The sequence below is a fragment of the Cydia amplana genome, chromosome 6, assembly GCF_948474715.1.
Source record: "Cydia amplana chromosome 6, ilCydAmpl1.1, whole genome shotgun sequence".
NCBI lineage: Eukaryota > Metazoa > Arthropoda > Insecta > Lepidoptera > Tortricidae > Cydia > Cydia amplana.
The window spans coordinates 11184058-11199441 of NC_086074.1; the positions used below are offsets into that span (position 1 = coordinate 11184058).

The window sequence follows — 15384 nt, forward strand, 5'->3', positions numbered from 1 at the left end:
ACTCTTGCTGATGAAAAGTGTAAGTAATTCAAACTTACCTTGATGTACGTTTCTAATATTATAGAAAAAACAAACGGAAAAAGAATCTTTCTGGAACTACCTGAACAAAGTTGTATTATTCCGAATCAGAAATGAATAAAGAATATTTTTGTGTATGAATGTTGTTTTATTCTACATAGGAAGAATAATCTTCTTATGTTATATTTAACTAATAACGGTACCCTAGTTCACAATACCGCTAATTATAAATGGTCAAGCAGATCTTGTCAGTAAAAAAAGGCGGCAAATTTCAAAAATGTAGGCGCAAAGGGATATCGTCCCATAGAAAATTTGAATTTTGCGCCTTTTTCTACCGACAAGACTTGCCTGACCATCTATGCATTTATATTAATAATTAAATTGCAACTTTGTGATATCTGCACTATCGTCTTAATTAATCGTAATTAGTACGATTATGAACTAGAGTAGGTATCGATAATGCAAACGGCCGTCATAAAGACTCATAAGCCAACAAATAGCGTTCTCTCAATTATATGTTATCTTAAGTTACAGGCCAACATCAACATTTTTTCTGCTTTGCGTTAAGGTGGACTGGTAGAGAATATCATAAGACGTATAAACTCCGCCTTTTGTACACTATGTTTTTCTTGTCTTTAAGTGGATCTAATAGGTTTATGTGTTTAAAATGATGACAACTTAGTTTATCGATATCCTTGTCAAATATCAACTTGTCTTCCCAGCACTACAGACCGCCATGTTCAGTTCTCGGCAATATGGCGTCGGCCACACTTTTTTTGTAGGTATGTCGCTTCCATATGATTCTTTTTTCATTGGTCAGACAGAGCAGAAAAAATATGGGCACTTGGGCAGTTTATTATTGTAAATACGAATACTATTAATTTATTTTTATACAAAAGCATTACAAAAGTAAACTAATTATGACCGACGTATGATGTCACGGGAGTAAATAACATAATACTTCGTGTATTAATATTTATTTTACGAGTGTATGAGGCCTATAAACTTGGAACTCATTTGAAACAATGGTACCGTAAAACGGGGAAAATAGGAATCGCGGGGTAAATTGGAATAAAAGTCTGCTTTTCTAAACTGGTCTGTTAGTTCCATTACAACCAGACAGGAGGTCAACTTATTAATTTCTGAACGAACATGGTATTTTTTGCTACTGGCTACACTGAGCATTTAAATCAGCCAATGGCGTTTCAGTAAGAAAAACACATTTAAAGTCAGGGTAGTCGTCAACACGTGTGCATGGTGCGTTTTAACTTCAAGTTTTAGGTAAGTAATATTGTGAAAAGTGTTGAAATTTGTGTAATATCGATCATAATAGTGTATTGTGGTTTATATAAATCAAAAAGTAAGTAAATAATTGTAATATTTCATTATAAATCTTAGTTTTTCGATAACCACTCGTTTTTAGGTTATTTTTGAGATAATAGGAACGGTGAAGGGGGAAATTGGCACGTCAACAGGTCTAATTGGAACAACGTGGGGGTTATTTGGTTTGTTAATGGGGAAAATTGGCATTGCCTAATAGGGTTGTCAAAAATTAAAATCTTAGTAAATTTAAGGAAATTTTATTTAGGTACCTACTAGGTAGGTACCTACCTACTACTGTGCCCCTACCTAGAGACCTTGGTATTATATGTCTAATGCAATGTTAATTTAGTGCCTATTGTAAAGATTTTCCGAGACTAGTTTTGAAGGTATCTGATGATGATGATGATGATGGTAGGTACCTATCTAGCTTTGAATAGATTGAGTGACAACCCTAGTGAAAATTCCAATTAACCTCACTTTCGAACCTATTTACCCCGTCAGGGGTAAATTGGAATCCGATAGGGTTTTTGTAAAATATATCAAAATATGGCAATAAGTCGGGAATTTAAGGCTACTCAGCATCTAAAAGAGCTTACCATACATGTTTATGTAGCACTATAAAATACTCTATGACTTACGGAAGATGGTTAAAATTCCAGTTGAATGTGAATATTGGACCTATTTACCCCGTTTTACGGTAAGCTTGATAAAATTTACATTCAAATTATATTATTATTTAATTATTCTATGTATTTAGCGCAAATGAGCTACACTGGATAAAACTGCTTGAAAACATTTATGTCCACTCCTTTAACGGTCACTTTTATTACCTGGTAAATAACCAGCATAATGTGTCTAATTTCTAATAACTTGCTTAAATCTCAATTACAGAACAGTAAAATATTAAGTACAATTGCTAATGCTATGGACACCAAAGAGGAACTAAAGAAGCGAATAGAAACATCTAAACTTGTATCACAAGAGTTGCAGACCTGCATTCAAAATTGCCAAAACCGATTTGGAGGTAAAGCTGAACTTGCTACAGAAGATGATATAAGGTGATTACTTATTTTTATCTGTATAAGTGAATTACAAAAAATCCTTATCCTTATTTGAGTCTTATTTCATTAACATGTAATTGATTCAATAGTAAACTGAAATAGATTCATAATCAAACGGAAGAAACTCACTTCACAGTCACTTACCAAACCCTCTGGTGCCCAGGATTAAGATTGAACCAGCGTCTTCAAATGTGTTCCGAAAATTACCTTCCTATATGAATTGCATATTGCATGTTTTGTATTGTATTTATTTCATACACATATAAGTTAATAGTTTACTGTAACATACTTATCAACATGTACTTACCTTAAATAAAAAAATACTAATTAATAAGGACTAATTAGAGGTATCAACTTACATACTTTTTGCAATTCACCCATGAACTTGGATACAAGTACATTGTACTTGCATTGATCATATTGAGTTACAGCAATATCAGTCCCACCTATTTTGATAAGCACATTATGAACTCATGCATACTCATTTAGAAACAAAATTGTATTAGAGTTATTGTAATCAACTAAACTGAATCGAAATAATTGATTACTTTCTTTTTTACAGAATAGTACAGCTTTGTGAAAAATGGGAAAAAGTCCTCAGTCACGGTATAAGAACCAACTTATCCAACTCCGCTTTACAAACCTTGGTGACGGCTGGGTTAAATTTTACATTTAACATAGTCAATATTGGTGTGTACCTTTAGATACACATTATATGATATATCACAGGTATTTATTTTGATGTTATTCTTAAATTTTTCATTTTCTTATTTCAGGAAATTCTTTGTGGAGCTACACATGTCTTCACCTCACTAAACATGAGAAAGAAAGATTTAAAATTCTATCAAATATCAACACTCCACTTGGGTACTTCAGGGCCTTCATTAGAGCTGCTTTAAATGAAAGATCATTAGAAAGGTGTGTTATTTAACAGTTATTTATTGTATGTATATTCATTCTTATCTTGAGTATTTTCTATTTTAATATCAACATATATTATATTATAGCCTTTTCTTCCATACTCCTTCTTTTAGTTTATCTATGTTTATCTAGTTGTTTTGTTTGTTTGTATGGATCCCTCTCTGGGTGAAGGCCTCCTCCAGTTTTTTCCAACTTTCTCTATCTTCTCCTGTCTCCATCCAATGTTTTCCGGCTATTTGGGTAATGTCTTCAAGCCAGCATTTCTTCTATATCAACATATGGTTGTCTTCAGTTGCCCTTGTAGCACAAACATTAAAAAAGGATGATTTTATAATTTATATTCATTAGTTTAAGTTATGAATATTTTTTGTTTGGAGCTCTCATTCACATCCGCCATATATTTACTGTGTTTTATCCCATTAATCAGATTATTTACATAGTTATTATTTACCAGAGTAGTAAATTATCATGTGATTGAAGTACAAATATTACCAAATTGACAGATATCTCCAAAGCTGGGTAGCACATGGTCTCCTGATGGAGTATTATGAAGAAGGTGCATTAGTAAGGAACAATGAATTAGCATATCAGTTACCTAACATGGCTTCAGGTAATTCCTTACAATATTTAATTCCATCTAAGCTCCATAAGTCAGAAAAACAACACTACAAAAATTGTGGTATTTTTTAAGTCACTATTCATAAAAATATATTAACTGTCTGTTTGCTTCCGTTTATTAAGTGATAGATACTTACTATTCTAATATCTTCATTATTATAGTTACATATTTTTTAGGATTATCAACAATTTTGTTTGCATTATCAATTGATAGAGCGGAATTAAATGAAACTCAGCAAGCAAACCAATCAAATAAAGCAGAACTAGTCATATCCTTGCCCGCTCCTGTCAAACCTTCCAATCTAAAGAGGAAGCCGCTGCGCCAAGTCATATCATTTGACAAAAATGATTCGAAAAATAAAACCAAAGATGACAGGAAACTGTCACGGTCGCCAAGTATGAAAGATGACTCTTTATGGAACAGCGCGCCCGCTACATGCCTGAACTCTCCGGACCCTAAAACTCTTCCTCAAGCTTCCACTAGTGAACCCACCAGCTCAGAATATAAGAATAGCATACGACATTTCTTCCCTGATAGTGTGAGGGGCATGGATAGTCCTTCGCAAATCCTTTCAAAATTGTCAGAGTGTGCTAAAGAAATATTTTCGTCATCTAACAGCATAGATACAAACAATGTGGCTAAAGATGATATATCTGTATCAAGTATTAATAATTTGAAAATATATGAGAGTGACAGTGAAGAAGTAGCGGGGAGCATTGACGGGAGCACTTCTTGTCTGGAACTTTGTTTTACGGAAGACGAAAGCGTACCTGACGACAAGTCTCATTCCATTTTAGAAATAAGAGATAAGGAATATTTGAATTTACAATTAAGGTGTAATCATATTGAGCAGACAAGCAAGGAAAAAATACTTAAATTAGAGAAAATCATTCTGGATCTAAGCAAGTAAGCATGACTTCAAACACATAATATACTAGCGACCCGCCCCGACTTCGCCCGGGTTACATAACACAAAACCTTAACAAATTACACACCTTAACCTTCCCTAAGAATCACTCTATTGATAGGTGAAAACCGCATGAAGTTCCGTTCAGTAGTTTTTGAGTTTATCGCGAACATATATACATACAAAGAGACGCTGCGGGGGACTCTGTTTTATAAGATGATTCTGAATACCTACTGTTATTAAAAGTCAATATCCTCTATCAAAAATTATATGATTTAGAATTTTAGACTTTAGAATTTAGAGGATAAGTTTTGTTTTAATTTGTGCTTTTTCAGAGAGAACGACCGTCTTAAAGAACAATTAAGACAGTACATGTCTGCGGTTGAAATGGGCGTTGCTTTGAAAAACAACGGCGAGGAGCAGGAAACTGAACAGTATGAGAAAAAACTGGTCCAAGTATGTCTATCACTTTACAGATCTCTTAAGTGTATTAGGGCATTCGTTTGTTATTGTAATAATTAGATTGATAAGAAAGTAAAAAACCCGACCCGAAGTGGGGCTATCCTCCAGCGCGCCCTGTTTTATGCGATTTTCTTCGCAAAAATATGCTACCTATGTAATATTTTTCAGTCGATATATTGCTGTACCTACGGCCCCATTCATTATTCGGGAGCTATGCTATGTAACACTAATATAGTTCATACATACATATGTGACGTTATCTATGAAAAGGGACCTTATTGTCGATGGCGCTTACGCCATTATTAACGATGCTCCGATATAAATGCAATGCCGCGCGACGCTGTGCGGCGTAAGCGCCATCGACAATAAGGTCCCTTTTTATAGATAATGCCCCATATATCTAATACCTTTAAACGAGCAATTCTTGTTTATTTATATATATATTTCGGGGATCTCGGAAACGGGCTCTAACGATTTCGATGAAATTTGCTATACGGGGGTTTTCGGGGGCGAAAAATCGATCTAGCTAGGTCTTATCTCTGGGAAAACGCGCATTTTCGAGTTTTTATATGTTTTCCGAGCGAAGCTCGGTCACCCAGATATTTATTATAATTCATGGTTCTATGTATGTCTATATTTACAATAGGTTGCTGAAATGCACGCAGAGCTGATGGAATTCAATCAGCATTTACAAAAACGCTTGCAAGAACTAGAGAGCAGATCGGAACTCGAGATACTCGACCATCCTGAAACTAATGTGAAAGCTTATATCCCCACCGCGTTTCTGGTCGGCAAGAAAACTCAATCCTATCACGTCTATCAGGTGATTATACTATACTGTTAGGTAATTTAATAATAATAAATTCATTTATTTCAGATACGTGATCCATAATTACACAGTAATCAAATTAATTAACAATATAAAGTCTATTTTTTTATTCGGTAGACTGAAATGACAGTTAATAGTATGCACATGAAATGTCATTTCATACTATTAACTGTCATTTCAGTCTACCGAATAAAAAAATAGACTTTAAAGTACATTAAAATTTAAGATTTCCTTTGTCTGTATTATGAAAAGCACACTAATAAGCTCTTATGCTGTTAACAATAAAGTTCACATCCATACTATAATATATAATGTTATAAATGCGAAAGTGTGTCTGTCTGTCTGTCTGACCTCTTCACGCTTAAACCGCTGCACCGATTTAATTGAAATTTGGTATGGAGATAGTTTGAGTCCCGGGGAAGGACATAGGGTAGTTTTTGTCCCAAAAATCACTTTAAGGGGGTGAAAAGGGGGATGGAAGTTTGTATGGGGAATCTTTAAAAAGCAGATTGGGTAAAAATAAGATACCCAAATTACTAACTCCACGCAGACAAAGTCGCGGGCAAAGGCTAGTTCTAATATATTTGAAACTCACATGGTACTATAATTTATAAGATTGGAATTATCATATGGTTTATTCTTCGGACTATATATTATAATTTATATATAAAAATAAACATAATTTTATTTAAAACACGTAGAGGCAAGATACACTTACACTGATTACCTTTTAAAGTTATGCAACTTGTATAATATGCATATGTGATCAATTTACAGATATTTCTCAAGATCGGTCATGAAGAATGGAATGTGTATCACCGATATGCTAAATTCCACGAGCTCCACATGCAGCTAAAGAAATTACATCCAGACATAGCGTCATATAACTTTCCTCCAAAGAAAACCCTGCGAAAACGGGTACGTACAGTTTTGTGCAGTTCGACTCCACACACCTTTATTCAGTCACCTAATTCCTCGCTAGATGGCGCTGTTCCCTGTAGCAAAGAATCTGAATCGCGCTGTTAAGATTTTTCCTGGGATAATGACCTCAACTTCTACAATTTTATTTAGTTACTAAATTCGTCGCTAGATGACGCTGTTCCTTGCATAAACAATTCTGAATCGCGCTGTTAAGATTTTTCTTGGGATAGTGACCCCAACTTCTACAATTTTATTTAGTTGCCTAATTCATCGCTAGATGGCGCTGTTCCATGCAGCCAAAATTCTGAATCGCGCTATTAAGATTTTTCCTGGGATAATGACCCCAACTCCTACAATTTTATTTAGTTACCTAATTCATTGCTAGATGGCGCTGTTCCATGCAGCCAAAATTCTGAATCGCGCTATTAAGATTTTTCCTGGGATAATGACGCCAACTTCTACAATTTTATTTTGTTACCAAATCCGTCGCTAGATGACGCTGTTCCCTGCATCAAAGATTCTGAATCGCGCTGTTAAGATTTTTCCTGGGATAATGACCCCAACTCCTACAATTTTATTTAGTTACCTAATTCATTGCTAGATGGCGCTGTTCCATGCAGCCAAAATTCTGAATCGCGCTATTAAGATTTTTCCTGGGATAATGACCCCAACTTCTACAATTTTATTTAGTTACGAAATCCGTCACTAGATGACGCTGTTCCTTGCATAAAAAAATTCTGAATCGCGCTGTTAAGATTTTTCTTGGGATAATGACCCCAACTCCTAGAATTTTATTTAATTACCTAAATTCATTGTTAGATGGCGCTGTTCCCTGCATCAAAAATTCTGAATCGCGTTGTTAAGATTTTTCCTGGGATGATGACCCCAACTCCTACAATTTTATTTAGTTACTTAATCCATCGCTAGATGGCGCTGTTCTCTGCAGCCAAAATTCTGAATCGCGCTACAATTTTATGCACAGAGCGAATACTTATCGTGTTATCAGCAAGCTAAACTGATGACCGCCGGGATCGTAAAACTTATCATTTACACTTGAATTGTAACAATTTGTATAGCTTTATTTGATTGTATAACAGGACGCACATGTCGTGGAGAGCCGGCGAGTGGCGCTGCAGGCGTATTTGCGGCACATTTTGCTGGTCCAACCCGAGTTGAGGGAGTGCACCAGTCGAGCGCAGCTCATCACCATCTTGCCATTCTTTGGGTAAGCCATAAATGTAACCTTAACAAATTAAGTTTAAAGTTTTTTAATTGAATTGTTGCGAGTTAGGTGTAATATGGTCTGTACTAGAGATGCCCCGAATATTCGGCCCCTCTCTCGGCCGAATACCGAATATTCGGCATGACATGCGAACATTTTGAGTCACAATTATTATGAAAACTGTTCGCTAACAAAGCTCAACGTTAGATGACGTTAGCTAAGATATATTTTTGTTGAACAGCATTAATGAATAGAGTCAAATAAAACAGACTCATGATAAAAATAAAATGTTTTTTAATCAACAAATGCTCAATAAAGGGTCTTCGTATTTAACCTTTTCGACGCCATGTCAAACACAAAAGAGTCACGTCACGTCACCGAAGAGTCAAAACTGAAATTGAACTTTATGCATATGCACTTAGGTTTATGTTGCTCTGTGGTCTATGACCGATTAATACGTCTTTGGCGTTGGACCTGCGGTGCGTATATATCGGTCATTGGCGTCCAAAAGGTTAACAACTTTCCAAGAACACATTCTAAATATACCTACATAGTTTTTGGTTATTTTTATTCTGCAATTTTATTTTTAAGTACATAGGTGCAACAGATATTCGGTATTCGGCCGAATAGTAGGTAACATTCGGCCGAATACCGAATAGTTACCGAATATTAGTGGCATCTCTAGTCTGTACCTCTGTATCTATGTAATTTACTAAATTATTTGGTTTCCTTTCAGCACTTCCTCGTCCTCGAGATCGAACGGATCGAGTCACATGTTAAATCGTCAACATTCCAACGAGTCAACTTCCACTTACGACGCTCTCTGATTGCCAAGTAAATAACATTATTACGAGCTTTAGACCATGGTTGCATAAAAAACTGTAGAAAAACATGTGTAAAGGCAGTTAGAGTTAGACCAAGAAAAGGCAGCGATTTTGATTGCCCAGACTGTGCAAGTGTCATTTTAAACGTCCAACTTCTATGAAATTATAACGTATAACACTTACACAGACTGTGCTGTCAAACTCGTTGCAGAGATATCTTGATCTAACTCTATCATACTTATCATGTAAGGCCACACATGTCTTTACACAGTTTTATCATGCTCCTTTAATTTGGACATGTCTAAAGCCCGCTTTATAGAACACCTATCAGAATTAGCTAGCGTAAACTGATGGCCGTTTCAAAATATAGGGCAAACATTATTATACAAAACACACCAAAAGGCATTTCTAACAGACAACTTTTGGGATAAGCAGAAAAGGTTTGTAGACCCCATCTTGCAAAGTAAAAAACAAAGCTCATTAAGTACGCGCGCGTTTGCTCTAGCTCAGCGGTCGGCAACCCGCGGCCCGTGAACCTGTCACTTGCAGCCCGTGAGCCTCGCTGGCTATTTTGTATGTAATATTGACAAACGACAATGTCTAGTCTAGTCATAAATATTAACAAAGTGCGGCCCGCTTCAACTTCGTTAACTACTATGTGGCCCTTGGCTGCTAAAAGGTTGCCGACCGCTGCTCTAGCTAATTCGAAATATATAAAGATTCCTATTTGATTTTAATTATTTATGAACTCTTTATGGCAAGCACATTTTCGGGCAGCTTGGTGCAAAAAACAAATATTATGGTTTTAGTTGAACTCTTTAACTGTAGTTTGAATTTTTTCTTAGACTACCAGGCAATCTTCACATTGGATGCGAATTCGCACGGCGCTCCGGTGTGTGAGCGGGACATTGCTATTATATACGTGCAACGCGGTGTCACGCTCTCGCACCGTGTGGTAAGGTGATAACCGCGTAAATGAATCTTTGCCCGTAGTAAATTGGTAGCAAACGACGAATTTAAGATTTATGTCTCTTTTCTCACGATAGGATCTAATTAAATATAGTATAATATGTATTATTACAAAATCAAATATTTTCAGTAAAATGCACGTAGTGTTAAGTATTAGAGTAGTATTATTTATTTTAATATTTTGTACTTTGTATACAAAAAGTACATATGAGACATAAACTAGCTGTAAAATGGATTGAGACGTATAAAGTATTAGCATTTAATTTTTATACAATTCCGTTTAGTAGAAACGTACGAAAAAATCACATTTAAGTAAATAAAGAATAATATTTTTACTATTTAAGTCAGCATTGCCATTTTGACCGATGACTACCCCCTTCACTCATAGACGCACTATAAGGCTCAATTATTTCTTGTACCTACTTATTATCTACCCCTCCTACAAATACATTAAATCAAAATGACAGATTATGATAGCTAATTCAGGCTTGTAGCGCGTTTATAAATATGGGGGTTAGATTCTAGAGACTAGTGTCCGCAAGTAGGAAACTACAGTAAGTTGCAGAGATATCTGATCCCAACCTTAACCCCCACCCCCCCTGCAAAAAATTTATATGCAGGGGTGGGGGTCAGTTATGTTTTCAGCTTACCATACAGTCAAGTCAACCAATTTGATTCCTAGGCCACTAATATAATTAAAGTCATGTCATAATGAATCGATTTGTTTATAATATTGTGATGGGGTCACGTTCGCCGGGGCGGGCGTGGCCTCATACAACTCCCCAGTTCCAGACAGGAACCAGGGTTTCCTAGTTAGCTCAGAGGAGAGAGGGGTACAGGGTAGCTAATAGAAACACAGATGCAAAATGCAAATCGACGGGCTTTTATGCCGGTTTATTGAATCTAAACTATTTAGGGCTTAAGTCTAGGTATCCTAGGCTAAGACGGCGCGGGGTGACTCCGTTAGTCACTACGGTGCGCGATCCCTACGCTACACGCGATTTGGGATACTCGGGATCCCCAAAGGGTAAGGGGGATGAAGACGGATAGGTATACAGGACGATCCTGGATCTAGGGTGCCTACGCGGAAACCCCAGGCCGGCACAACCGAGACGCAGGACCGGGATAGGCGGGAAGCGGATCGGGTGCCTACGCGGAAACCCCAGGCCGGCACAACCGAAACGCAGGAACGAGATAGGGGGGGAAGCAAAGGAACGGGTGCCTACGCGGTAACCCCAGGCCGGCACAACCGTGGGAGAGCCGTGCTCACAGCTGAAGGCGGCGAGGACGACTGCCGACGGACGGACGCGCGCTCGCGCTTTTATAGTGGCTCGCGGGGTGCGGCGCGCGGCGCGGCGGGGGGCCGATCGTCGTGGGTGGTCTGCGCAGCGGTGAAGCGCGATGGCTCGGTGCGTCGCGCGGCGGTGAAGCGGGATGTTGTGTGCGCGCTGTTACAGCGCCATCACAATATCTAGGCTAGTAGTTAAAGCGACAAGGTTCTATAGCGGCCTAGGATTCAAATTGGTTGACTGTAACCATCCACATTATTAACTGACAATTCAACATAAACCTTATTGCAAAGACATAAGATCGAATGATGATTTGATGATCAATCGCCAAGGGCATTAACTTTGGTGTCAGTAAATGTAGGTACTATGGATGTGTAGCTGCAAATCTTGATTATACAAGTTGTAATAGCAATGTTGACAATATCATTAACGAGTTCTAAGTATGTAAGTACATATATCATTTTTAAAGTATCTATACTACGTACAACTGCAAAAAAGCAAAATCAGTTACTTGTATCAGCCTCTATACTAAAACCCGCATTTTTTACATGTAGATCTTATGTTTATGTCCCTCTGATGTTTCCGGGGAATCCTGTGTAGTGTAGGTACTCAGGGTACCTACTTCAGTGACACGACGTGAGTTTAAGACTGGGTCGACCCTCCAGTGGCGCAGTCATTAGGGATTGTGTTTTCTAATAAACCAATTATTTATGTATACCTAAATCAGCATTTAATGTTGTCCTACTTATTTGTGATATAGTTGTATATTACTTATATTTGACTTTATCACCTTAGACGGTAAAATGTGGCCACTTTTTTTAAAGTTGTACATAGTAGGTGAGTACTCACTGTTCTATAATTCCAAGTACCTAACCGCATACATATTATAATGTGTTTCAAGAATGATGTCTGTGATATTTTTAGTCAGTATAAATGAAGAGAAATTGATGTGAAGAAATATTTACTGGATCATTTTATTTGTGAGTTATCAAGTTATCATGATCAATATGTAGGTATTAAAAGTTTTTATTTTAGTAAATATCATTAAGATGGAAAATATATTATTTTAGGAATCATAAACGATGACTTATTATTTTAAAGCATCAATAATCATATGATGATTAAAATGTAGCAATTCCTCCTGTAATTATAAATGGTTTGCTCAGTCACGTTGTTTCACAAGCGCTAGCTTGTACAGATGTAGTGGATAATTTGTTTCGTTTTTTCTTTTTGCTATTTCAGTCAGTCTCGGTACAAAAAGTACTGCGGTTGACTGAAGTAGCATGACAAATACGAACGTAACGAACGTTTCCGAGAAAATACGATGGAAACACTTATATGCACTAGTCTGTATAAACCTGTAATTGCTGCTTGTTTAAAGTGTCATTCTATAGAACGTGCTAACTATGTAAATAGGGGTCACAAACCCGGTTTCACCGAAATCGAAAAAACCGGGTTTTCAGCCAATTGCCAAAACCGGGTTTTGACTTTGATAAAACCGGCTTTTTCGAGTTTTTCGATTTTACAGTTTTATAAACATAGTTTAATTAATTTGATGAGCAACAATTACTTCAGAGTTTGTTATTATATTTAGAACAATACAATACATTATACGAAGTTCGTATACGTAGGTATTATGTGTATAAAAAACTGCTTACAATTTTCACTAAATATCCCTTAATTTCCTGTACTACGTAGTTTAAATAACATTTTAGTAGGAACGTTCGTTGATCTCTAGTTAAAAAAGTTGATTGTAGTAATTATAACAAAATACAATCTCGCGATATTTACTATGTACAGTTTTCTTCTTCTTTGTTCCTTCAGGTTCCTTTGCCTTTGTTAAAAATGGCTAAAAAGGTGTTCCTATCGTAATAACATATACTAATCTATGTTCCTATCTGTCGTCCATGATAGCCTTCCACATCAGATTTCTTATACCCTCAGCTGATACACTGTAGTGGCCCCAACCAAATCAAATCCCTTGTAACTTACCTCGTTTAGCGAGTTGGGTATTAAAAGCGGTGTGCGTTTCCTGAAGGACTACGTCCACCCCGTTGTCACGTAATATTTTGCTCAGGCATTCCGTTTCAGAATTGCTGACCATGAGGGTAAAATCTTTATTGATGGAATTTGATGGTCTTGGTAAAGATAGAGTAAATAGAAATGTCTTGGAAGACTTAATAATAAAGCATTGATCCTAAAAAATACTTGCTTATTTTACAAATTATATGTAAAATCGAAATCACCTAAAAAACCGGAAACCCGGTTTTGCTGTTGCACATAAACCGAAAAACAGGTTTTCTAAAATACGCACGGTTTTGTGACCCCTATGTAAACAAACCGCCATATTGAAACTGTTAAAAATATGAATTTACCCAGAGTAAAGTAAGTACCTATAATAGAATTTACCAGTGACTTTTGTTTACATAGTTAGCAAGTTCCATAAAATGACACTTTAGTTAGGGTGATTGCAGGTGCCTGTTATAAAACGCGACTCGAGACTGTTTTATTTGAAATATATAAGAAATCCTTGCTAATAAAGTATTATTCCTATGAATATATTGTTGCATTTAATTTACCAATAGACATATCAGTTAGTAATATTGTAATACCTAATGGTGCATTTTACACGCAACACAAAAGCGCTCCCCTCCTTTAGCGTAGCCAGACACACACTTGGCCGGTTTTTTTTTAGTTTCACGGACCCTGGAAAATCCGGTCTGATAAATGAAGATGGGCGTTTTTTTTTGTTGTCCACTACACCTTTTTTTCAAATTTGGGATTTTTTATGTTATTTCTACTCAGAATCACGAGCTCGTTCTATCCTAATAGGAGAAAAAAAGTGTCCCAAAATTTCCATACATTTTTCGATCTTTCCATTCCGCGACCGCCATACGTCTATGAAAAATGGTGACGTAATGGAAATAAAAACCATAAGACAGTTTTTTTCTCCTATTAGGATAGAAAGAGCTCGTGATTCTGAGTAGAAATAACATAAAAAAATCCCAAATTTGAAAAAAAAGTGTAGGGGACAACAAAAAAAAACCCCCAGGGGGCCGATTTTTTAATTTCGACCACTCGATTTCGTTAATTAATATCTCCACTACTAGGTATTTAAATTCTACTAATAGAATTGAAATCGAGTGGTCAATACCAATAGATTCCAAATTTCGATCGCTCGTATTTCAAAAATTAGCATTTAGCCGTTTTCCACCGATTTTCGAGTGACGAAATCGAGCGATCGAAATTCAAAAATCGCCCCCCAGATACGCTTGACCCACTTCCCATATTTTCAATAGGCTGATAGCATATACCTAGATAACTTATGTAGACTGGAGTGTACCATAATAAATGTAGTAATAAAATAATTATGGTTTTGGGTTGGGCCCATTAAAATCGTCTTGACGAGTATATTTGTCTTAGTACAATATAAAAAAGTTTTTTTTTGCGGCAGTTCACAAAATATTAAAGATTATTTCAGGAGTATACTGCACTCTGGATGTAGATATTCATATTTTAATGAATTTTATACAGAGGCTTAGGAATGGGGAAATAAAAAACACTCTAGCAAATTAAATTCATAATTTTATTTTTATAATAAATAAAAATCAAGAAAACGCTCTTTCTGAGAATTTCCTGTATATTAAATACATCATACAAAAGATGTCAATACAAACTAAATCACTTGGTGCAAAGGCAAGCCTGTCGGTTTGTTTGCGATGCGCCGGAGCCCGTCGAGCGCCACCACAGGCGCAGTAACCGAGGGTAGCCTCTTATGTACCTACACGACAACAAAACAAAACAATCTAGACTTAACGACGACAAAGACACAGACTTGAGTTTCCTCGTGGAATGCATCTTTGCTTACATCCCCATTTTTAATGAAAAAATATATGTATTTGATCATGATTGTTAAAATAATGTAAATAGAGGTATGTAAAAAAGCGTACAACACTTTAAAAGTGAAAAAAAAAACGAGATAATTTTGGTTCGTGAAACAATAAATAAAAAATTATAAA

General features: G+C 36.3%; 1 protein-coding gene across 1 annotated transcript; it reads left to right on the forward strand.

The window, feature by feature from the left end:
* Positions 1-949: 949 nt before the first annotated feature.
* On the forward strand, positions 950-9157 carry LOC134648870 (sorting nexin-29-like). Its single transcript, XM_063503449.1, has 11 exons — positions 950-1046; positions 2233-2399; positions 2965-3092; positions 3179-3320; positions 3827-3933; positions 4119-4848; positions 5185-5305; positions 5958-6134; positions 6918-7058; positions 8159-8286; positions 9020-9157. Exons 1-11 carry the CDS (start codon positions 1044-1046, stop codon positions 9108-9110), a joined length of 1935 nt encoding a protein of 644 aa, XP_063359519.1. The 5' UTR covers positions 950-1043; the 3' UTR covers positions 9111-9157.
* Positions 9158-15384: the final 6227 nt, after the last annotated feature.

Coding starts and splice junctions, on each gene's coding strand:
- LOC134648870 (XM_063503449.1), top strand. Junction 5,306..5,957: donor ATGAGAAAAAACTGGTCCAA/GTATGTCTATCA, acceptor TATTTACAATAG/GTTGCTGAAATGCACGCAGA. Junction 7,059..8,158: donor AGAAAACCCTGCGAAAACGG/GTACGTACAGTT, acceptor ATTGTATAACAG/GACGCACATGTCGTGGAGAG.